At 35.5% G+C, this 25696-nt stretch overlaps 1 protein-coding gene across 2 annotated transcripts in view; it reads right to left on the bottom strand.

Moving 5' to 3' along the window:
* Positions 1 to 5318: 5318 nt before the first annotated feature.
* The window catches only part of PI4K2B (phosphatidylinositol 4-kinase type 2 beta), a 30080-nt gene continuing 9702 nt past the window's right edge, over positions 5319 to 25696 (bottom strand). For both annotated transcript variants that reach the window (XM_004762668.3, XM_004762672.3), the window contains 9 exons: positions 25132 to 25268; positions 23301 to 23501; positions 22558 to 22689; positions 20602 to 20755; positions 18802 to 18863; positions 17077 to 17176; positions 13147 to 13280; positions 12516 to 12575; positions 5319 to 7766 (listed from right to left, as the gene is read on the bottom strand). In XM_004762668.3, coding sequence (XP_004762725.1) covers positions 7593 to 7766; positions 12516 to 12575; positions 13147 to 13280; positions 17077 to 17176; positions 18802 to 18863; positions 20602 to 20755; positions 22558 to 22689; positions 23301 to 23501; positions 25132 to 25268 — 1154 coding nt within the window. In that variant the 3' untranslated portion in view covers positions 5319 to 7592. The remainder of the gene's footprint in view (positions 7767 to 12515; positions 12576 to 13146; positions 13281 to 17076; positions 17177 to 18801; positions 18864 to 20601; positions 20756 to 22557; positions 22690 to 23300; positions 23502 to 25131; positions 25269 to 25696) is intronic.

The following is a 25696-nucleotide window of genomic DNA, read 5'->3' as shown; positions in this document are numbered from 1 at the left end:
GATATTGTGATAGATTAGTACATTTGCCTAATGAAAACCAACTCATCATTATCATCCATCCTTTATCATCATCATCATTGAAAAGGAGAGCTAACTTGGAAAAAGTCTTTGATAAAGAAGATGGGACAAAAATTAAGTTTTCAAAGAAATGGGGGGTATCTAACCACCGTCTGCATAGACAAGAATATTTTTTCATTTGTGAACTGAGTTCCTGCTGCCACAGCTCTCCGGATCCTTTGGGACTTCCTCTCCCACCATGATGAATTCTTCAATAAAAATGAAATCTCTTTTATCTAACCCTTGATGTAAATGCAATATGAAATGTGCAGAGTCATCTATGAAATATTCTTGTCAAAAATGTTTAACCTGAACCTAGTCAAGCTTTCAGATCTCACCTTCAGGTTATAGAAAATACAGAGGAGAGATCAAGCCAAACAGTAGGAGGAAATAATGAGATAAATTCAGAAGGGAGGATATTCCAAAAGTTACTGTTGTGGGGAAAGTGAAGGAACTGTTCTGTATTCTGTATTAGAAGATGGGACAAACAAAGACAATGAATAAAACTTGACTGGATCCCAACTCAAGGAAATTTAGCTGGAGAATTTTGTATTTGGCCAATAATTGAAGATATTTGAATGTTGTTGGTATAAGAGACAACAGACACTTGTTGATTTTCTTCAGAGAGATGGTGTTGTGGTAAATAGTATGGCTTTACTCTCTTTCTCCTTCAGTATGGTCTCTCCACGTAATTAACGTGGTGGACTCTGGGGAGTTGGATATCTTACATGGGTGACTTCCCAGGATGAGGGTGGAGGCCAAGCCCCATACTGGTAGAGCTTTACTTTCACTCCATTTTGATGTTCAAAGCAGTTGCAAGGCCAGCTCAGACTGAAAAGGAGAGGCGAACAGCACTTCCTGATGGGTGGACTAGCGCATGCTTACAAAGTGGTAAGGAACTAATGGCAACCATCTTTGGAGACAGTCTACTCTCCACCTCCAAAAAATACATCAAGTGCTGGAAACAAAAGCCACACCTCCACAGTCCAAGAGAAATCTAGACATTTGCTTCTATTAGAAATAATATGTTGAGAGCTCAAGCCAAAGGCAGTTAAGCATTTAATTTGCAAAGCATTTACTCTCTCTCCCTTGTATGCAAGGAATTTACAAGCTAAGAGGCAAAGGTAGGAAAGTGCAAGTGTAAGACACACAAAGATTAGAACGTTATTCTCTAGAAAATATTTGATTTTAGTCCTATTATCATTTTCGGGTTTTTCTTTTCTCTTTGAGCAGTCCTTGTAGTGAGAATCCAAGAGTTGAAAATATATTTTACTGATTTTTGTAGTCCTACTAGCTTTTAGAGAATTTCACATACAGAGTACCTGACAAATGTTTGTTGAATTCAATGAGTGATTTATATTTATTATACACACTATTATCCAGCCAGGAGCTGGGGTTTTAGGAAATGAAAAAGAGCCAGAGCAAATTCATGTATCTGCCAATGTTGAGAAGTGAGCCGTCCTGGTTCACAACTCATTGTTCACCATGAACCCAGCAATAAGCAAGAAGGTATTTCAGTAGTCAAAATAATTATTATAAATCCAGTTGCAAAGTTTCGCATGTTAAGAAAAAAGCCTTTCAAACCTTACTTCAGAAGATCTTATGATGATCTTCCTCTTCCATTAGGCATATGACTATATATTTGGAGATAGAGCCTTTAAAGAAGTAATTAAGGTTAAAGGAGGCCATATGAGTGGACCTAATCCACCAGGGCTGGTGTCCTTATAAGAAGAAGAAGAGAAGCACCTGGGTGGCTCATTTGGGTTAAGTGTCTGCCTTCAGCTCAGGTTATGAGTCCTGGGTTCAAGGTCCTCTCAGGAGGGAGTCTGCTCCTCCCTCTCCCTCTGCTCATCCCCTGTCCCCTCACCCCTGTTAGTGAGTGCTGTCTCACAAATAAATCAATAAAGAAGAAACCCCAGGATGAGTGCACAGAGAAAAGGCCATGTGAGGACATAAGGCTTTCCATAACCAGAGGCATGCCTCACCAGACTCCAATCCTGCCAGCACCTTTATCTTGGCCTCCCAGCCTCCAGAACTATGAGAAAATAAATTTCCACTGGTTAAGCCACTCAGTCTTGTCATGGTAGCTGGAGCACATTAATAAAGGCTGGTAAACACAGCATGCAGATCAATATGCTCCCATATGAAAGCTTATTTTATAAAAAAATGAAATAATTGAAGCATATGGAAAGTAACAGAGAATATTAAAAAAAATTCCCTACGACTCAGATTTTAACAAAGGTGGACAGTCTGTATTTGCTTCAGATCATTTAGAAATAAATTTTATACTTCACGTGTGTTTGGTGCCCTTTAGATCTGCTTCCAGACTCTCCTAGCCCTCACAACTCTTCTGAAGTTAGAAAGACCATTCTGTTTTAACAAGACTGATTTTCATTTTAGAAAAGTTTTATATAAATGGAATCTTACAGTATGCTCTGTTTCCAGCTTCTTTCAGTTAGCATAATGATTCTGAAATTCATCCAAGGTGCTGTGTGTACCAATAGACCGTTCCCTTTTGTTTTATGGACATTTTTTTTTTTTGGGCATATCACCTTTTGGTGAATTTTTATTTCCAGTTTGGGGTATTACAAAAAAGGCTGCTCTGAATATTTCTATGTGGCTGTCTGTTTTTGTTTGTGCAGTAAGGATAAAGCCTGGGTGGCACGATAGGTAGATGTTTAACTACACCCATGGTTTTTATTTGCATTTCCCTGATGACAATCCTGAGCCCCTTTTCAGGTGCTCATTGGCCATTGACATATACCTTCTTTGGTGAAGGGTCTGCTTAAATCATTTGTTCATTTCTTAATTGGGTAATTTTACTTCTTGAGTAGTATAATCTCTTTATGTATTCTGGATTTCTGGATACAGCTCTTTTATTGGATATGTTTGCCAAGTATTTTCTCCCAGTTTGTGGCCGGAAATTTCATTTTCTTAAGTATGTGTTAAAGTGTACAAGTTTCTGATGAAGACCAATTTCTCAAATTTTTTCTTTTATGGTTTGTGCCATTTCTGCTCTGAGAAGTCTTCTATTAATGCAAGGTCACTAAGGTTTTCTCCTACAAGTTTCAGCTCTTGATTTAGGTCTATATATGGGGAGAAGGTGAAGGTTTGCTGTGTGTGTGTGTGTGTGTGTGTGTGTGTGTGTGTGTGTGTGTGTGTGTGTGTGTGTGTCACATCCTGGTCACGTAACCGATTTCTGAGGGAAAGTATAGAAGGCAGAATAGCTCCCCCAAAATGCCCATGTCCTGCTCTTCAGAACTTGTGAACACGTTATATGGCCGAGGGGAGTTAAAGCTGCAGATGGAATTAAGGTTGTCTATCAGCAGGCCTTAAAATAGGGAAAAAACCTAGATCATCCGCATGGATCCAATGTAATCACAAGGGTCCTTAAAAATGCAAGGGGGGGTGTGCAGAATTCAGTGTCAGAGCTATGTGATGAGAAAAGAATTCAACCTCTTGTTGCTGCCTTTGTGGATGGGAGGAAGAGGGCTACAAGCCAAAGAATGTGTGAGGCCTCAAGAAACTGGCCATGGTAGGAAAACAGATTCTCCCCTGGAGCCTCCAGAAAGGAACGCAGTCCTGCTCACACCGTGATTTTAGCCCTAGCCCAGTGAAACATATCAGATTTCAAACCTGCAGAACTGATCTGTATTGGTTTTGAGTCACTAAAGTTCATGGTAATTTATTACAGCAGCAATAGGAAACTAATACAGATCTCTGAGACTTTTCAACAGTATGATGTTTGCTGTAGGGTTTCTGTGGATATGTTGTCTGTTTGCTCTTGTAGTCCTTCCAGTTTATGTCTGACGTGTATTTTTAACTCTAATATTTGCTCTGAGCCCTGTCAGCTCTCATCTTATTTCCTCCCGTTGCTTGCTTATCTAAACTGAGCTTTCCCAACATTGATGTTCGTCTTCTTTCTTGAGCTTCTATCATTCCTCAATTCCTTCATAATTTTTAAAAATATTAGATCAGTTTTCCTCTGCTTTACGAATGTTTGGGATCTTCGCTCTCCATGCGTATGCTATACAGACCGTTATCTTTCTTTTTTAGAGCACGGTGTTAAGATGTGGTTGTGTTTAAGAAGGATTTCCCTGTCTTTTTAGAAGATTCCTGTGTAGGAGGTGAGGTGGGGCAGGATAGTTTCCTAATTTTGTGGTCTGAGGGTTCTCCCTGCAGTTACTGTGCAGAGGGAGGACATGGTTTTCTGTGTACCGCGTTAGTACTTTCTATATTCGGTCTCACTGCATCCCCTCTTCAAACAGTGTCAGAACCTTCTCTCCTATACACCCCCCCCCCCAATTTCCCTCCCTTGCCAATCTGTGCTCTACACCTGATCATTTCCCTCAGGGCAGTTGCATGTGCTCTTCTGGGCTACTGCTGGGACCTCTGCAGAGTGGGTTGCCCTAGCACCCTCAGACCTTTCTGTGGGCTCCTATTCCTAGCTGCCAACTGAATGCTGAATAGCCCTGTTCTGACTGTGGTTTTGGAGCCAGACACTAAAAGTCCCCTTGCTTTGCTTCTGCTTACTCTTCGAAAGCCGTTCTTCCCAAGTGATCTTACTGCGACTGATGGTTTCAGCCCAAACTGCTCAGATTCTGGGATTCACAGGGTTACCTCTCAACCATCTAATTTTAGCAAAGATGGTTATTTTATTTTAGTTTTTTTTCTATAAGATAGCACACCTGGGGGTTCGGGGAGAGGAAAAAACCACTTGCTGCTGCTACCATCGTATCTCCTAAAACTGATTTTTTATTTTTAAATGATTTGTATTTTTCTATTTATATTATAATGCCCAGGATAGGGTGACAATGCCACAACAATACATAAATTCCAGACTTTGGAGACGCAAAAGAAACACTTATTCCTTGCTCACATCACAGTCCACACAGCATGCTCCCCTGGAAGTCTCCCAAGCTGTGACCAACAGGCCTCGGCTGCCTGCATTCTGCCAATTCTTTGTATACACGCAAACAAGAAGAGAAGAGAGTGGTCAATCATGACCACTGCAGGGGAGGGCAGTGAGTTTTATTGCCAGGTCCGGAAGTCACATCGATCACTTGTCCCCACATCTCACTGGCCAGCACTCAGTCATGACAGACGAGCCATGACAGAGGCTGGCAGAGGTAGAGCGACCACAACTCTGTACCATTGCCCAAGCAACTCTGGGAGCAAAAACAGACTGTAAAACGTAAGACCTTATCTCTTCATGCGTCTGTAAAAGGATTTCAGATGTAATGTGATAAAAGAACACTTGCTGTTTTTAATAAGGTTTTAATTCCATCAGTACAGAACTTTAAATAAAAAAAAAATTGTGACTCAAACTGTTTTCAAGTCTGCAAAAAACCTACCACAGGTTTTCCACAGCTGCCAATTGCTGACAAATTTGGGGGAGAATAAGAAAGCATATAATTAAACAAAAGCAAAATGTCTCCAATTATAAAGGTTCCACTTAAATAAGGCTTTTGAAATTTTAAAGAATTAAATTATACCACTAATATACAGGGGAAATGATGGTTTGATGTCATTTATAAACATAAATGTGTTCACAAACATTCTAAATATTCAATATATATACTTTAGGAGAACCGTGACCTTAAGACAATGATTTTTATTACTTTTAGTCTACTAAGTTTGACACTATAAATATACTCACTGAAAAATTTAACACAGTATTTAAATAAGAATCAATTTCATGAAAATTTACAAAATATAACCAATATATTCTGACTTATGATCATATCTTAAATATTTCAACTTTACTCTTCTAGCCTGGGTCAAGCCATTTAAAAAATAGTTCCACACTATTTTTAACTTCAGGATATAAAACAGTAGGAATTTACTAAGTTTTCCATTATAAAAATTAATAGAGCAATTCTCAAAATACCAAAAAAACTGTTTTACAAAAGCAGTACCCACATCATAACAACTTATTTCTTTTAGAACACATCTTCAAAAGGCACATTTTAATTACAAGTATTTATCTAAAGATGGTAGCTGCATTTTGAATTTCCAGTCAATTTCCCATGCTCTCAGCATGAAGATGGCGGAAGTTCGGGGGAGGCAGAAGAACACAGGTGTCCAGTGGGGCTGTACTGAGGGCGGCAGTGTTCTCACTTGCCGCATCCATGGAGACCGGGAGAAAGGTGAAGGAAGAGGGATCTGCAGACCTGTCTTCTGTCCTAATTATCCTTCATGAAATACTTTTTACCAAAAATACTTAATTAAAAAAGAAAAAATTACAAGACAGAGAGCTAAAAAACCAAAAGGCCCAGACCACAAATGCCAGGTTAGTCTGAGTGGTGATGTTACTTGTTTGGGCCTAAAGGAAAAGAATGAAGCTTCTAGTTCCTTGCAATCACATCTTCATACTCGGCTTGTCTCAATTTAAATCACTTGGTGAGTTAAAGGTGCTACAAAGTCCTACAAAGTCCTAGGATGTCTGGCATATTAATTTTCAAAATCAAATTATAAATGACTTCATGGTTATCTCTGTCACGTTCCCCTTTAGTTAGGGCTGATATTCTAAAGTTGACCGTTCATTATATTAACATGGTGATTTCAAGTACTCTACAATATGACTGTTATTTTTAAGGACTTATGCCCTAGGACCCCAAAATGCAATCCAATATATACTTTGGGGTTTGGTTTACTTTTCGGTAAAGTTAATACTAACTGAACTACTAAACTGAGTAAGATCAGTACTCTAAAGTACTAATAGATTAAGTATTTGATCCCATGCAAGAAACAAAAGGGACTTCTAATGCTATTTTGGAATTTCAAAATATTAGAGATCTGCCTTAATTTCCTCTTAGTCCCCTCCAGTCTCAGCTGAGTGTTTCCATTTTTTTTCTAAAGGGAGAATATCTTTAGATTTGTTTCCTTACTATTATAAAATAATTGACCAAAAATATTCTGAAGTACAGAAAATAAAATGGTCACCTTCTACTCAACCAAAATATAACTTTCTGGTCCCTAATAGCAATGGTCACTTTAGGAACACTTATTCAAGTTCTAAAATAGCAGCTTTTTCAATTAAGGCAACATTGCTCTATTCTTACCTGTTTTTTCTATTAACCACTTATTAAAACTCACAAGAGCAGTTTCACCCTCACAGGCCTTTTATAATGTAAGAAGAGTGAACATGAACATCCTTCTCAATGTTTAAAAAGAATATAAAAAGTTATTCAAAGTTAACAAATACCTTACTTTTCTACTTGGATTCTAAAGTAATTACAGTCATTTCAGAATATGTAAACCAAGAAATTACCTTTTAAACTAACATCAACAACATAAAATACAATTTTTCTACAAAAATACAATATAGGCGACCTATCACTTCTTCCCTAAAATAGAAATTTAATATTTGGACAAAAAAGCTGTAAACTTTTGATTACATTCAAAAGATAACCTTTTAAAGACTTACATTATTTGAGGTTTTGGCAATGGGAGCTCTTAACAGATTTGCATTACTGTATTGTTTTAACAACATAATAATGTCGAACGGTTTGCTTCTTTTACTCTTACATCTGCTACCAGGAGGAAAAGAATGGCTTCCTGCAGTGGACAGTCTGGGTGAAAGAACTGCTCGAATGGACAATCCGACCGTGATTTCTACCTTGACTGCGTTCCACATTCACACAGGGCATTTGTACGAGCTGAACAGGACTCTTCCCGTCCTTCAGTGCCTGAGTAAGATTTAAGATCTGTGGAAAGAGATATTTTCACTAGTTCATAAGACAAAAACCTTCATTCAGTTCACTGACATTATTTTAACCATTTATTCATAACTAGAGTTTTTATTCCATCCCATATTTCAGCCCAACAGACTGAATAAAGTACATGGTTTCACATTCTCCATATGACATAGAAGCTAAACGTAGACTGGTCCAAGTTGTCTCCTTTTTCCACAATTAGGCTATGGTTGATAGTGCTGCTATAAACATCAGGGTGCATGTAACCCTTCAAACCCTTCAAGTCATGCATTTTTGTATTCTTTGTGTAAATACCTAGGAGTGCAATTGCTGGATCATAGCATAGTTCTATTTTTAACTTTTTAAGGATCCTCCATACTGTTTTCCAGAGTGGCTGCACTGGTTTGCATTCCCACCAGCAGTGTATGGCCACCACTGATGAATGGGTAAAGAAGATGTGGAATATATACATACAGAAGAGTATTACTCAGCCATAAGAAAAAATGGAATCTTGCCACTTGCAAAGATGTGGATGGAGCTAGAGAGCATTATGCTAAGTGAAATAAGTCAGAGAAAGACAACATGTAATTTCACTCAAAAGTAGAATGTAAGAAATTTCACTCATATGTAGAATTTAAGAAATAAGTGATCATAGGCGAAAAGGAGAGAGGCAAACCAAGAAACAGACTCTTAACTATAGAGAACAAACTGATAGTTACCAGAGGGGAAGTGGAGGGTGATGAGGGAAACAGGTGATGGGATTAAGGAGTGAACTTGTGATGTGTTATATGGAAGTGCCGAATCACTCAGCTGTACACCTAAAACTAATATTACACTGTATGTTAAGTGGAATTTAATAGAAACTTTAAAAAAGTCTGCTTTTAACTACATACTTGCCTTCATAAACTCATTCAGAAACAAAAAAATTATTGCATGCCTACTACGTGCTAGGCTTTAAGTGCTGGGGCCATATCAGTAAAAAACAAACAAAACCCCTGCTTCCATAGAGCTTACATTTTAGCAGGGAGAGGAGTCAATAAGCACAAATCACTAAATGATTCCAAGCATTACAGGGTAAAAGTGCGATGGAAAAGCATGATGAAAGCCAAGGGAGTTAAAAATTTAGGGAAGCTAGCCATTTAAAATAAAGTTTCATTTAAGAGTTTATACTCTTATATGGAAAAAATTAAACTAGGAAGATTAAAATATATTACATTCCATGTTTAAACATACTCTCAGAATTGCTACTTGAGCACATAAATAAGGTATAAAACTTAATGCAGAGCTTACAGCCTATTCTACTCTGTTCAGATAAAATAAAATTTTAATAATTCATTTTCTTTTTTTCTGCATATCAGATAAAAAACTCCCCTTTGTTATATACTTTAGAAACAAAGATGCTCCTTCGGGTATTTGAAAATATCTAATATATGGATAGTATACATTTTAGTGGTTCTTGTAAAGATTATTTAATGGTGATAGCATAAAGGTTTCAACATAAAGCCATACTAATAAATAAAATTCAAATACTTGGAATAGAATAAAACTGGATGGTTTAGATTCTAGAAAATCTGAAGTATTTAACAACTCAGGAAAATAAATCTTTACTATCTACAGTAGTTACTCATTGTATTTATGTTTTAGGATCCCTTTTAAGTTCTTGCCTTAAAATCTTCTAGGCTGGCTATACTTGGATAATTCACAAAAAGTGTGAATTCACAAAATTCACACTTATAAGCATTGTCTTTATCACGAAAATAAAAACCAGCATGGCTGAGGAATGAAATGTTCTGGTTAATTTCTTCTTCTGGTTTTTTAAAAATTGAATTCTAAAAATGTTATTCTAAATACACTAATTTTTTTTAAAGATTTTATTTATTATTTATTTGAGAGAGAGAGCATGAGAGGGGAGAAGGTCAGAGGGAGAAGCAGACTCCGCAAGGAGCTGGGAGCCGGATGTGGGACTCCATCCTGACACTCCAGGATCATGACCTGAGCTGAAGGCAGCCGCCTAATCAACTGAGCCACCCAGGTGCCCCTAAATACACTAATTTAAGTAGTATCTAGTATTTTCCTGACTCTGAAGACCTGATTGTTATAGAGCATCTGGAAAACAGAATGGTATAAAGAAAATGAAAGCCATTCTACAAGCTTAACAATCTTTAAACACATAATAGCAAAAATCACTCAGTCCTAAAGCTATCCTAAATATTAATGATTCTTTGAAAGTTGAGAAGACACTTGATGATCTAGCATTTATTTATTAAAGAAACATCTACAGAGCATGTACTGTGTTGGGGCAGAGAGAAGACTATACAGGAGAAAAAAAAACACACTGAAGTATACATATTCTAGAAACACACATTACACATATTCTAGAAACAGCCATATGAACAAATAACTGGAATGAAAAGCGATGAACAACAAAGGACCCTATACTGACTTAAAATCTGATTCCCTCCCTAACATATCACCCATTTTTTCATTTGAGAGAACAAACAAATCTATTGTTGTGTATTTAAATCAGAGAAGACTATTTTTAGAAATAGCCTAAACACTGCAGGCAAGGAGAAACACTCTAGTCTCCATGGATGCCACATTTGAGAACTGGGTAGGGATGCGGTGGTTAGGCCAAAGGCAGGTTATATACACTCACAAACTTCCACATACAGACTTTGTTCTCTCTTAGACTAGTTCACTGGTCCTCAAACTTTACTAATTTACTTTAGGACATAAAGTAGTATCTAACTTTTCAGACATCCTTTTTAAAAAAAACCGCTAAAACCAAAAAGAAAGATACACACACACACACACACACACACATACATATGCATATATAAATAAATATACATATATACATACATATGTAATCATGTACATGGTCAGGATACCTTATTCTTTTTCGCTATCAGAAAGACAAAACCAAATTAAAATTTTTTTAAAAAGCAAAATCAAATTAAAACATATAATCGAGGCATCATTTATCTTTTTCTTCCCCCAGATCTTGAGTTTGTCATTTTTTATCTTATTGCATTTGTGAATGAGACAGGATCTGAGTAAGTAAACCTAAAATAGCAGATAGCCTCTGGTCTAACTTTGTGACAGACTTCAGAACTGGAATGTCTCCGTATCTTTCCAGACAAATATTTTAAAATTTATATTTAAATCCCTCAGGTACTTTAATCTACAATTAAAACTGACACAATTATTTACAGCTTTCCCTTAAAAAGAATTCCTATGATAAGATATATCTTTAGGGATAAGAGAATTCTTGAAGATGGAGCATACTAATAAATCAATTTTGTTTCAAGCAAAAGGGTTAACTTAGGGCATAATTATCTATGCCAGAAAATTTAGTTCAACTATAGTTTGGGATGGTAACTCTTCAATATAATTATAGTCACTGATCACCAGAGCCCTTCATACATGCCTGCATTACCTACTTCACCTCCCTCCAAAGCTCCCCGGCTTCAGCCGCCTCATCTGCTGAGCAAATCTGCACCTCACTGTCCAGCCTCACCTTTTGCAGTCGTCCTTAATCTTTGTTTGGGTTGGAGACTCCTTTTGCTGATACATAAATCCTACTGCCTACCCCCACCCCAAAATGCACATATAAACAGAATTTAGCACAAGTTCAGGGAGTTCACAAAAGCAACACTGGAGGTGCCCTCTCCAGAAATATTAGTCTCATCACAACGTTTCTGAATGGTAATTTCTCAGGGCTCCAAACCCTTCCACATGGAATCTGTATTCTGGCACTGACGGCCTACAAGATCTAGCTGTGGCCTATTTTTCCAGCCATTTCGCTTACTATTTAAAACTTATGATTCCAGCAAAGGACCACATAAATACAATGGAGCACAGAGAGGTATAATAATCCATCTCTTTTCCATGACTCCTGGCCTCCTTCTCATAGCTCATGCTCTAGGAAAGAAGGAACTGGGTTTTGCTCATGGTTTTATTTCTATCACTAGAACACTTTCTGGCAATAAATATTTGGTGAATCAACGCTTATCTAATTTAATTATATGTATTTGTTAAAGTTACACTTCTTTGCCCCAGGTATGCAGCATATAGCTACCTTAAATTAACTGCATACTTTAGGAAGAAAAAGACAGTGTTTACAATAATTTGTAATATTTACAAAATTATTTACAATAATTTATTTTAATGTCAAGTCTTCCTTTTGGAATCTAAATAGTACTAAGAGAGTGTGGAAGGACCAGACATTGTCGGTAGGTCAGCCAGCCTGCAGGTCCACACCAGCAGACCTAACACCTTGTATCTCTAAGTAAAGAAGATATAAAGGATGACAGGACTGAGTTACAATTAGTACTTTTATGCCTCAGTCACTGCTCAGCTTTGGTGACATGGTGATTCACTGACTGCTCCGGGAAAGGCCAAACACATTCTGTGAGAAAAATCAACATGCGACAGAACCTGGTACTGAAACATCCAAGCAAGTAGATTTGAGGAGGAAAAATACAGTAACACTCAGGAAAAGAGTTATCAAAATGAGGACAAAGAATTCAAAGGAGAGGGAAACTGGCTAACAAACGATATACAAAAAGTTCAAAAAATAATTAATTTAGAACAAGAGGAAAGCCACTATTGAAATCCATTTCATTTTTAATCATATGCGCTATTTTGGTTCAGCATAAAAGAACTGCATCTTTGGGTCACCATGGAGAAAAAAGTTAACAACTGTTTCAAAGAAAGATTTTTTTCTTAATGAAAAAGATCACAATAATATTAACTTACCTGACCTCTCATCACAGACATCTGACTTTCAAAAGTGGCTTTGTTAAATTTTCTGTCAATCTTTCATGGAATAGGAAGAAAAAAAACAACCCATGTTATTATAATTTCAAAAATCAAGATCTTTGAAACATATATTGGAAAACAAGTGAACTCTTCAACTTAGCATGTAAGGCCATTTCGAAGCCTTCTTAATAGTTAAAAGGACAACGTTTAAAGAGTGTTTTTACTTGATTTATATTTGGATGCCTCTAGAATGACAATAATAGTTTATTTATACCCCAACTGGATCCAAAAGGATTTAAAATGACCTTCCAGCCAATGGGTTTAGGCTTTTTTGAGCGATTAAATCATAGCAGCTCACTAAGCGTTTATTATAAATAATACTTTTGTAAAACCTCAACTTTTGAAGAGAACTTGTCAAGTTTTAATATAGTCTCAGAGAACCCTCAAAATCAGTGTTAGCCTCACAAATTTATGCTCCTGTAAAGTAAAACTGTTAATTCCTTCTTAAGTTAGGTTCTATTGCAAGTAGTGATACCAGAAGCACTAAACTGCAAATTAGGTCTATTAAGAAAATCTCTTCTATTATAAGATTTCATTTTCTGCAATAAGTGACTAAAAATTCATTTACCTTAAAAAGTTCATGAAGATCTTCACATAAATCTTGCACAAAGTTCATGTCAGAAATATATGGTAGAATTAAGTTTCTTGTTTCTTCAGAAAAAGGAACTTTTGCCTGAGGGAGCCAAGCCCAGTGAAATGGATCTAACAAAAGAGAGAAAGAAAGAGAGGAAGAAGTTATCAGAGAATGATCATCCCAATTCCAAGTCTGGACAGTCAATTTAGATGGTAAAGCACAATCTCTTCTTGGCCTTTCAGCTAAGATCAAGTGCAGATGTAAAGCACAGGAAGGTATTACTGGAACGAATCAGGTTCCTGACTTTTAAATAGTAAAGAGTAGGAATTTCAATAATGGGCCTATCTCAAACAGCCCTACATCAAGAACTATATCTGAATCTCTGGTTCCTGAGTTTGGAAATTACGGGACACACATAATTTGTTCACAGCCCTAGACCAAATGCCATCGCTGACGTTTCCCTGACCTTTTCGTAACAAATCATCAGGAATTGACCATGTGCATAAACATACGATGTTCCAAAATTTTAAATCATTAGTAGGTAATCAGGTAACTGGCTTTAAGGGATCAAAGATCTAATATTCCAGGCTAATTCTAGTTTTCTCTGAGAAGACCATTCAATCTACATAGTACTAGGATCAGAAAGATTTGTAAAGTAGTAGAATCTTCTAAAGTAGGGGCATATTCAGATTCCTGAAAGAAAGTGTAAGGCTTATGACAATATGATCGCCCACAGAACCACTGTGGTTTCATCCAATGACAACCTCCAGCTTTGATGGCTCCTACCATTTAGAAAGCCCTAAGAAAAAAAATCTATCTAGAGTCATTCCTTCTTAACTTCTTTTTTACTATTTGCTTGTGCACTGTGGGAAGTACACTATCCATTCCAAAGAAAGCCTTTCCTCTAGCCCACATCTCCCTGAAGCTGTATCTAATTTCCTTTTCACTTTTTCCTGACCAATCCACACAAAAGTCCTTATTCCATGCCTGCCTTTACTTCCAATCCCTATCCCTCAGTTCAAACTCTCTCACCTAGGGGTAACTGGGTGGCTTAGTCCATTGAGCATCTGACTCTCAAATGCAGCGCAGTTCATGATCTCAGGGCTGGGGGATTGAATCCTACATCTCCGCACTCAGTGCAGAGTCTGCTGAGATTCTTTCTCCCTCTCCCTCTGCCTCTCTCCAGCTAAGTACACTCTTTACCTAAATAAAAAAACAAAACAAACAAAAAACCTCTCCCCTAAGACCACCAGTCATTTCATAAGAGTCTCTCCAAAGGCCCATTTGTGCTCATGCTACTTAATGTCTCCATAGCAAGTAGTGCTATTCTTGATCATCTCCTTCCATAAAATCCTCTCCTGTGTGGCTTTGGAAACACTGCTCTCACAAAGCGTACCTTCTTCTATCTTTTAAGCTACTTCTCTGGTTTGCTGGCTTTTCCTCTTGTATTCAATGCCAGCACTCCCCCCTTTCTCTCCTTCATTTGTTAAACATCCATGAAACATTTACTGAGTATTTGTGTACCTCGCATTGTCCTAGTGATGGTATTTGTTTACCATGATTTCCCTGGACAATAACGACATGGCTTCTGCTACCAAGGTGACAGTTTAAAACCTATATCCTCAACACAAATTCCTCTTTCAAATTTCAGATTCTTAATTCTCATCAGTATATTTAGCAGAGTTTCCCAAGTGTATCATAGGAACCTTAAACTTAACACTTTAAGATAAATTTGCATATAAATTCCAAACTATTAGAGGGAAAAAAAAAACAATGAAACAAAGACATCTTAAGTCAGTTCAACAAAGGATAGGAAAGGAAAAAAAAAACAAACAAACAAGTGGAATTTAGAGTCAATAGAAAAAAATAAGATGGCAGGAAAAGTTCAAACACATCAGTAATTTATTGAGACTTTAACTAGAGTTAAATGTACCTATTAAAAGAATCTCAGATTGGTAAAAAAAAAAAAAAAAAATCCAGTTAAGTGTTGTTTATAAATCATATACTTAAAACAAAATGATGGAAGCAAAAAATAGAAGTATAAAATAATACCAGGTAAATGCTAATAAAAAGAAATGAGGTATAGCAATGTTACAACAGGTAAAATAAGAAAAGTAAGAAACACTGAGAGGGATAAAGTGGGATATATTTCACACCCATAAAACAAGCCACCACCAAGATAAAATGCTAAGCCTTTATGTACATGAAATACACTGCAAAAAGGGTATAGAATGCAGTAAGAAATTGCCAGAATCAATCACAGTGAACTTCAACTTTAACTCTCAAAAATTAACAGATCAAAAAAAATTATGACTTGGCTAACAACTAATAAACTTTAATTAATAGACAGATGCAGAACTTGTCCAAATGCATTCTTTTCAAGTACCTTCAAACTGACTATCTACAAGATTATAAAGGAATTACGAACAAATTTCAAACAGAATTCACGCAGCCACATTCACAGATCACAAAGCAATAAAACTCGATAACAACGGGTAGTTCTTTTTTTTAAATCAACTGGCATAGAAAATTTAAAACCAAACAAAATCATCCTAAGTTACTCACGTCAAAGGGTAAATCTGATAGCAAGAATATACAGAGCAAAACAACAGAACAGCCCCTATCTAATCTGTGGCTTAATCAAAAGGATGCCTAGAGAAAAATATATAGGCAAGCAAAATGGGATGAGTACAATAGAAGAAAAGAATAATGATGGAAAACACAAATCAATGAGAAAAAAAGCAAAGAAACATAATGAAAAACTGACCAACACAAACCAATTATCTTAAAAAAAAAAGCAAAAAATAAAGGTAATAATAAATAAATAATAATATATTTATATAAATATATTATATATATATAAATAAATAATAATAAGTAAATAATAAATAAAGGTAAAAAGGCCAATGCTTTATAATAGACAAGTCTGTGACAAGCTTAATGATTAAAAAAAAAAAAAGCCCACTAATAAACAGTAGGTATTTAAAAAAGCATAGTCATAGATACAGAGATTACCTATTATTTATTTTTAAAGTAAGCTCCACACCCAAAGTGGAGCCCAGTGCAGGGCTCAAACTCACAATGCTAGTATCAAAACCTGAGCTGAGATCAAGAGTTGGATGTTTAATCAACTCAGCCACCCAAGTGCTCTAATATGAGATTATTTTAAAAATATATTACATATATTTCAAATAACAAAAAAAATTTAAAAACTAGTACAATTCCTATATTTTGAATAATCTAATTATTCTTAAATTTTTACAAAACATGTTTTACTTATCCCTGTTCTCCCTCCCCCTAAATATTTTAAGGCAAATTAGATATCATTTCCTTTCATCCCTTAATACTTCACATGCATAGAGGGGATTTTATTTTTAATTGTAAGAGAATTCTATAAAAAACTTTGAACTCATAAATCTAGATCTCAAGATGTCATGAACAATTTTAAGGAAAATAAAAATGTCTTAAACTAGCTCAAGAAGATGTAGCAAACCAGCCCTTTAACCACAAAAGAGACTGGTCAGGTAGGTAAAACAATAGTCACTTACTAGGAAGGCAGAAGGCAGGGAGGTAGGCCTAAACTGTTTTGTAAGTGAATGCTACCCAAAACACTAAAGTTAAAGTCCATCCAAATATTAAAAAAGATGATGCTCAGGTTGTAAACATGTAAAAAGTTATTCTATAAGACTAACATAAGCCAAAAAACCAAAACCAGACCCAGTCATTCAAAGCTAAGTAAACAATACAAGGCGAGACCCTTGCAGTACACGTCTCTCCATCCCCAGCCTCTAGAACAGAGAGCCCCAATCAATGGTTATCCTTCACCCAGGTTTTCTTCTCCTTTTTTGATATCAATAAGTTTTGCTGCCTTCCTATTCTGGAATAGGGTAGTTATAGAATCCATAGGTGGTTCTAAATACTCACATGCTCTCCATTCATCAGGATGCTTAAAGGGAAATGCCAGACCATTATCAATTGCAGCTATTTTAATAAGTGATTCTTTATCATCAATCCAATCCGTTTCCTAAAGATGAAAAAGATGGTCTACTGATAAGTTTTTTTGAATATTTCCAAAAGGTCAAGCATTAAATTAATTTAAAAAAATTACTGAGGTTTATGACATTTTATTTGAAGAGCCTATAAAAATAAAAAATAAGTTGCCAGAAAATAAAAATTTTTACCCTCAAAGGGGAGAAACTGTCTTATAAATCAGTAAGGATTTTATAATCATTGTTTTTTAAATGTTATTATAATTTAGGTAGTAATGGTTTCTTTTTTTTCCTCTTTGGGGAAGAGGGCCTAGAACTATTAAGGTTTACAAGTATGTTGTTTCAGACAATTTATTGCTAGGTGCACTGCTTAAATGTATGACATTTGCAAAATATTGATATTTTTAAGAGAACTTAACAAAGTTACCTTACTAAAAACTTAATCTTTTCTAGGGTCCCCTAGAAATAATTAGTCCAAATACAAAATGTTTCTAAATACAATTCCCCAAAAACCAAATAAATTAAGGTCTAGCAAAAGGAATCTTCAAGATACTATTAATTACAGAATGCAGGCCATTCCTAACTTCTACAGTCTTCCATAGCTGAAACAAAGACCTTGAGAGCAAGAGGGTTTTCATGTTAAGGAATACTCATTACGTAAACATAAACAGCTGCCATTATTAAGTGGCCTGCATAAAAACAAAAAGTTGAAAAAGATAACTTTAAAATTAAAAGTATTAGCATGAAGGTCTGTTTGATATATGTCTGGTTTGTTTCTTTTAGTTTATATCAAGTATCTTAACTCAATGGAAGTGCACAAAATACTTAAGAGTAAAAGAATGAAGTTTTCAAGAAAATCTACTTGCTTAAGATATACCAATAAAATATATTTAGAAACTATTATGAATATATATATTTATGTGTGTATTTTAAACCCATTTCTGTTACAATTGTCATTTCTTTTTCTTTTTTTCTATTTACAACTTTATGAGGTATAATTTACACACAATAAACTTCACATACTAAAGTGTACAATTTGATAAGCATTTGCAGATGTGAAACCTTCACCAAGTTTCCTGGTGTCCTTTGCAGTCTCTCCCTCCCTCACTCCCTCGGCCCCACCCACAGGCAACCAGGTCTGCTTTCTGTCACCAGGAATTAGTTTGCACTTTATAGGTTTTCATGTAAGTGGAATCAGACAGTGTGTTCCCTTTGGGTGTAGCTTCTTTCACTCTGCAGGATTTTGAGATTCATCCACATTATTGAGTCATAAGACTCAAAAAGAAGTGAATTACTAAAATATAAACATGTTGACCAAAAAATATCAGATGCCTTTATTTTTATTACATAAAGGCAAAATAAATGTAGTGGTTCTACAACAAATTTCCCAAGTTCTAAAAAATAAGTACCCAGCTGGTATCATTCTTCCATTCCAATACAACATTAAAAAAAAAAAAAAAAGCTACAGAGATTTAGAAAAATAGAATTTTAAAAATACAATGTAAACAGAGGAAAGAAAGAAAAAAGATGAGAAAGACAGAAAAAGGAGATAAAACCAAGGATCTAAGTGAAGGAAATGAAGAAATGAAGGATAACATAAATTTAAGGAATCTTTTATAGAAATTTTGTGTGTATGTGTAGAATTTTAAAATTTCCTTACCTTAATTTCCTTTCCCTGTTTCTGCTTTTCATATTTGATTAACCAATTATCATTTCCCCTGTCTTTCAAAAGAAAACAAATTTGTTACTTTTTTTTTTTTTAAAGATTTATTTATTTGACAGAGAGAGATCACAAGTAGGCAGAGGGGCAGGCAGAAAGAGAGGAGGAAGCAGGCTCCCTGCCGAGCAGAGAGTCCAATGTGGGGCTCAATCCCAGGACCCTGAGATCATGACCTGAGCGGAAGGCAGAGGCTTAGCCCACTGAGCCACCCTGTCATCCCTGTTACTTCATTTTTTATGGGTATCATAGCTTAATATCAAAGGGAATAATCTAGTTGCCTTTTGGTTTTCAAGACCTCGACTAGTTATCTGTGGCATATGTTTACATATTAAGAGCTCCAATTTAACACACACAAACTAAAAAATACTTACAAATGTTAGCTAACATTTTTTGAGAGTTTACTATGTGTCAGGGATTGTTTTAAGTATGTGACATGTACTAATTCATTAAATCCTTATAACCACTCTGTGAGATATATATATAATTATTATTAAGAACTATTAAATTGGGGCACCTATGAGGCTCAGTCAGTTAAGTGTCTGCTTTCTGCTCAGGTCATGATCTCATGGTCCTGAGATCAAGCCCCACTTCAGGATCTCAGCTTAGTGTAGAGTCTGCTTCTCCCTCTGCCTCTGCTCCTCCCCCATGCTCAGTGCCCGCTCTCTCCCTCTCTCTCAAATAAATAAAAAAAATCTTAAACTCCCCCCCGAAAAACTATTAAATCAAGGTTGTTAAAATCCAGAATAATTTCTCTACCTAAGGAAGAAAAAAAATCTACCTCTATTGCCAGGCAAATTTCTGGGTAGTTTCTCACCTAATGTCTACATAGAAGTACTCTAGTCTCTACATCAATTTTAACATTAATCCAGGACCACATTAATTAAGAAGGTAACTCTGGAAAAGTATAATCATGCTTTTCCAGAAACTAAAATAAATAAGTAAACATTTTGAATCAGGGGTTCTCAAACTTCAGAGTGCATCAGATTATCTGAAGGACATGCTAAAACAGACGGATGGCCTCCATTTGCAGATTTTCTGCTTTAGTAGGGCTGGGGTGCACTCCTCTGAGAAGATGCATGTATAATCAGTCCCCATATAATGCTGACCCAATAAGGTCCAGGGAACCACATTTGGAAACCACTGTTTAGATTATCTACATCATGGCTCCCTTCTAGAAGAGAAAAAATTAGAGTTTAATGTATTTATAGACTATACTAACAGTTATCTAATGTCAAAATAAGCATCTCAAGTAATTTACACAAATAATTTTAATTATTCATATTATGCAGATAACATTTCTGGCTTTGTCCTACTGCCCAGAAATTCCCCAGTAGGGACAGGAACTGACCTCTATCACCTCAGCAGGAGCCTTCTAAGAGTTAGGATCTCAAGTACAGGATTAACTTTGCCCAGGGGAGTCAGTACTACATCTCCATTTTCCAAGGCAGGTAGATAAAAAGTGGCCTCAAGACTTCTGCATCAAGAGTTGAATATATAGGGGCACCTGGGTGGCTCAGTTGGTTGGGTGGTTGCCTTTGGCTCAGGTCATGATTTTAAGTGTCCTGGGATTGAGTTCCACATGGAGCTCCCTGTTCAGTGGGAGTCTGCTCCTCCCTCTCCCCCTGCTTGTACTCTTTCTCTCTCTCTCAAATAAATAAATAAAATCTTAAAAAAAAATAAAGAGTTGAATAATTTGCAAGCTAACAAGATCTGAGTGAACAAATAAGAGAGCTTCAGTACCTGTGTTTCTGATGATGTAATCCAAAATAACTAATCTTTCAAATTGTGACTGAAATTCTTTTCTAATATTCTCAGGCAAAGGGTCAGCTTCAAATTTCCTAAGCCAATAATCAGCCTCCTTGTAATCTTCAACAAATAACTGAAAGGAACCAATCTATAATTTTAAGAACTATAGTTAGAAAAGAAAGTACAAGAACAAAGGGATTACTTTTTTAACTTCTCAGCAGTATTATCATAAATGTTTTATTATAAACATAGTAAGAAAAACAAAAAAGTTAACCCTAATTTATATAACCACACTTATCAAAACTATTTTTATACACTAATTTTAAATAATTATACAAAGAATACATAGCAAATTAAAAGTGCTCAACCCTAGGTTTTTAAGGAGCACAGAAACTATTTTAGGATAATTTAAAAAAAAAATGCCTCTCAAGGTGATAATCTCAACTCAGAATGCTGTTTTCTAAAAATATTCCTTAAAATGACTTTAATTATGGAAGCCAAATAGTACACCTATCCTGGTCATTTAATAACAGTGCAATTTTATCTTACTAATGAAATACTTCAGGATTTTTTTTTTTTTTACAAAATACAGAATATAGATTTATTTTTAAAAAAGAATGCATTCTTTGACTTTGCAGATTACAGATCCTGTCATAAATTTTAAAGAACTTATCAATCAGTCATAAACTCTACAGTGGTTTTTAAGAAAACCCTTTCCTTGAAAATATGTCCACTTTAAAATGCATTTCTGGGGGCGCCTGGGTGGCTCAGTGCGTTAAAGCCTCTGCCTTTGGCTCAGGCCCTGATCCCAGGGTAGTGGGATCAAGCCCCACATCGGGCTCTCTGCTCCGCGGGGAGCCTGCTTCCTCCTCTCTCTTTCTCTGCCTGCCTCTCTGCCTACTTGTGATTTCTCTCTCTCTGTCAAATAAATAAAATCTTAAAAAAATAAAATAAAATAAAATCCATTTATGTCACTAAAATTACTACATGTATTTCCAGCACAGGACCTACAGGTCACCTAGCTGGCCTCATAAATATAAACTTCCATAAAGAAAATCTATTTCTTATCCTAAAATTATATTCTTGTTGTTGGCATGAAATTTTAACTACTTCTAAAAGGTTTTCTTTAAAACACTTATAATTAAGTCCTAGTTGTCATAAACATGGAAACAATAGCCTTCTTCAGTTACACTTAATTTCAGCATATCAAAGGAATAACAGGCCTTATAAAGATTTTCAAACTTCCTGCATACCTGGAGTACAATTTTAAAAACAATTTAAGTTAACCATTAATTTTTTTCAGATTCTTTTATCTAGACAAATGCATTGCAACCACAAAACAAAATCACAATAAAAACAACAACAACAACAACAAAAAACAGCCCAAAGTTCTTGTAGAATGCTTTCCCATTTACTGTCCCCACTCTTGCTTAGCTAGCTGCTAATCATTCCTGACGTTTTATTTTACAGTGGTAAGAAAGAAGGTATCTAGTATGTAGCCAGTACACATAGTTACTACAACTTACTACACTGTGTGCTGGGCACCATACCAAGTACTTGACATGAATTTCTTCATTTAATCTCACAGCCCCAGGAGGTAGTTTTTCTCACCTCCATTTTATAGAGCCTAGGGCTTAGAAAGTAGGACTTGGACAGTTAGGTCTCAGAGCTAACTGGTGGAGAAGCTGGGAGGAAAACCCAGGCCTGGTTCTTTATAAAGCTATAGGTGCAAACTCCTGGAAACACTCCCTGTCCAAACTAAGTTAGACACCCATCCTTTATCCTCTCTTATCATATTGCACTGAGATGGTTTGTTCACTATAAGCTCTTTGAGGATGAAAAACCCATTTTCCTTCCTATTATATCTGCAGCCTACAGCACACAGTGCTCAGTTAATACATGCTGAATTGCCCCCCAAATAAAACTTAGCACAATCATTTACCCATTTACCTTAGGAGGGAGTCCTATCCGATGGAATTTTCTACCTACTTTAGGCACTTTCTCTAAAGCATACTTTTTGCCTCTAGATTTTGCACGGTCAATTGCACTGTAGTTAAATGTCTCACTGACAAGCCAAACCACCTAGAAACACACAGTTTTAGAAAAATGGTTATTAGAATTGGCATTATAATATTTCTACTCATATACTACGTGAAATGTACTTTAAAACCATTAATTAGCAGAGTTTAACCCTATAGTAAATGCCTCAGAGAATCTAAAAGAGAAAGGCTTAGGGATTTTGCAAACTCAATTAAATGGCATGTATTTCTGGGAGAGACAATCAAAAACTGGCTGGTGGAAGCAAAAAGTAATCATCCGCAGATTTAGGAACAAATATTGTGAGGAAGTCTTCAAGTAAAAGTTTATAAAGGCTAAAAAGAAAAAAAAAATAGCAGTCTTTCGAGCGCATTAGTTATCTCTACCTTCAGGAGAATTTCTAGAACCTCAATATTTTTCTGCTTTCAAACTGTTAGTTCTTTTTCCCCTTGTCAGCACCATCTAAGCTTGTATGAGTGTGGGATATTCCCCTTGGACACTTTGTGGATTTCCACTAGAATCAATTAGTTTTTCATGACTCTGGATACCAAACCAAAGGCTCAACTTTAGGCTGTCATTAGAAATATTACTAAAGTGTTCACAGAGAAATAGGCTATAAATTAGAAGTACATAATTAAAAACAATTTCTCCTTTACCTTTGTTTTAGGTACAATGCCCAGATGAAGCTTTTCATCTACAAGGGAGGCACCAGCTTCAGAAAGGTATCCCTGATTAGGAAGCAGGCAGCCTCTACCAAAGCAGCAAGGGCAGCAGACCTTATGAACATATTTGGTCCATTTTGGATTCAGTTGACCATAAGGCTCTTCTGATTTGGGTTTAAACACACCTATAGTTTTCTATATAAAAAAGTAGAAATTTTGTTAGACTTCTGATATAGAGAGACAATAATCCACAAAATGCATTTTGAGAAATCTTTTTGTATTTCTTCCCACCAGATTTGGGCGTTACTCTTACATATTAAGAGGTTCAGTTTTAATTATATTTTTATATTCATTCTCATTCAACAATCTAAAATCAATAATCCCTTGGGCTAGTAGTTTTCAAAATGTGCTCTGAGAAATACTAGGGAAGGTGAGAGTAGAGATGAGGGTATGGTTCTAAGACCCCATGCCACTTAACTGGATCAACTCTGACTTTATCTGTTTTATTACTGGACTTCCAAGTTATGAAAGGGTTACAGCAATTTTACAATATCTGAAAACCACTATTCTAGGTGAAATGATTTTATCTTTCAGCATCTATTAACTATCAAAATTATATGTTTATTTATCATCTACTTTCTCATTAGATGTACCTTCTATAACGGCAGAGACTGCTTGTTAGGGCTATATTCCAAGTACTCAGAACAGTGCCCAGTATGCAGTAGGCATTCAAGCATTTGTTAAATGAACTAATAAATCCAATGACAAAAAGTAGTCTCTAAATCCAAAGGTAATGATAGTTATATGTGAACCTCTATGCTGTGAGATTCTCCTACCCTAATCATTTTCCAATTTTTTTTAATGAATCAGTTTTAAATAAATTCTCTCCTTTAAAAAAAATTGCTCATGGATGTCTAAAGTCTATAATCTTTATTACCAGTCTAATAAAATATATTCATATTAAATTAGAGGGTGAATTATCCTTAGACAAGATTTAAAAGCCTTACTATAATTTTAAGTATATAATTGCTTTATAATGCAATAAAGTCTAAATCACTAGTAAAAAAGTCAACAAGAACAAATTACAAAATCAAACTCAGAATAAAGGTTGATAGATTGACATGACTTACATATACATTTAAAATTCAAAAAAGACTATGTTTTAAAATACAACTTTGATCTTTGTAAAAAATATTAGGATGAAATCATAATCTTTCTTACTCCTGAAAAAAGAACTGCTGGCTATGTATCATTTAGAAAGCTTTTAGAGATAATAACATAGATTTCTGAAAAATTCTAGACTAAGTGGAACAAAGTCCCATATCAACTTCTCTTTTCTGCCCTCGAATTATACTTTGGTTCATTTCACTATGTCACATTCCAATGCCTTCAATTTTCAGATTGCCCAGGCTCCTCTGGGAAAAAATTTTCCTCTGGGCAAAATAAGCCTTTGAAAAAGATCTGGAAATTACATTGAATATGTTTTTAAAGTTTAAATTTCTACTCTGCTTGGCTAATATAGTTACTGTAAAGTTAGGACTTATGAATATAAACTCAACAAATCTTTTGCTGTGAATATGAGTATTCCATAAATGCTTGAGATCATGTATTAAAATAATAAGACAGCAAACTATGACTTAAAATGAAGAGCTCTATTTCTAAATAATAGAGTGCTTTAGTTAAAAACAACAAAAACCTAACCTTTATTTTTGAAAAGGGTGCAATCAGATTAGGAAAATATCTTCAGAACCTCACAATGATTTCACATTTAAATTAGTGTTTTCCAAAACTTCTGTTATGTATACTAGATCTATGAAATTCTCACCCTCTTAGGATCCTTCACAAAGTAACTTCCACTTGAACCTTGAGAGATTCTTTCTGGAAAAACTCCAAATTCTACTGCTTGCTCTGCTTTCAACACAGTATCAGCAAATTCAGGATCATCCAAGAATGTATTCAATACTGAAGAACCAACAATTACCGCATTAAAACAAACAAACAAACAAACAAACAAGCAAACAAACAAAAAACGACTAATGTTAATACAGACTATGAGAGTTCAGCTATGAGAATGCTCATGATGGGGACCTGTAATACTGGGTTAGGTTATTAGCATTAGGACATTAAGGTACAGAAAAAAATGTAATCAAGCATCATATGGGTTTCTTGGATTCTTCCTTCTTTCCTCCCTAACCCCACTTCTCTTTAAACTTCAAGTAATGAACATGAAAAAGAAAATCCCTATTTGTTGAAATAATCACACCAATACCTCATTACTCTGAATTCCTCTTCCAGTGGTTTTGCTCCAGCCTACCTCAGCTTCCAACCGCAAAGTCATACCTCAGATCTGTCATTACTAATACCTGCAATCTTTCCATACCTTTCAATTT

This window comes from Mustela putorius, unplaced genomic scaffold, assembly GCF_011764305.1.
Source record: "Mustela putorius furo isolate JIRA1106 unplaced genomic scaffold, ASM1176430v1.1 tig00000083_pilon_pilon_pilon, whole genome shotgun sequence".
Classification (NCBI taxonomy): Eukaryota; Metazoa; Chordata; class Mammalia; order Carnivora; family Mustelidae; genus Mustela; species Mustela putorius.
The sequence above is the reverse complement of the archived record's forward strand: the minus strand, read 5'-3'. Positions and strand labels throughout refer to the sequence as shown.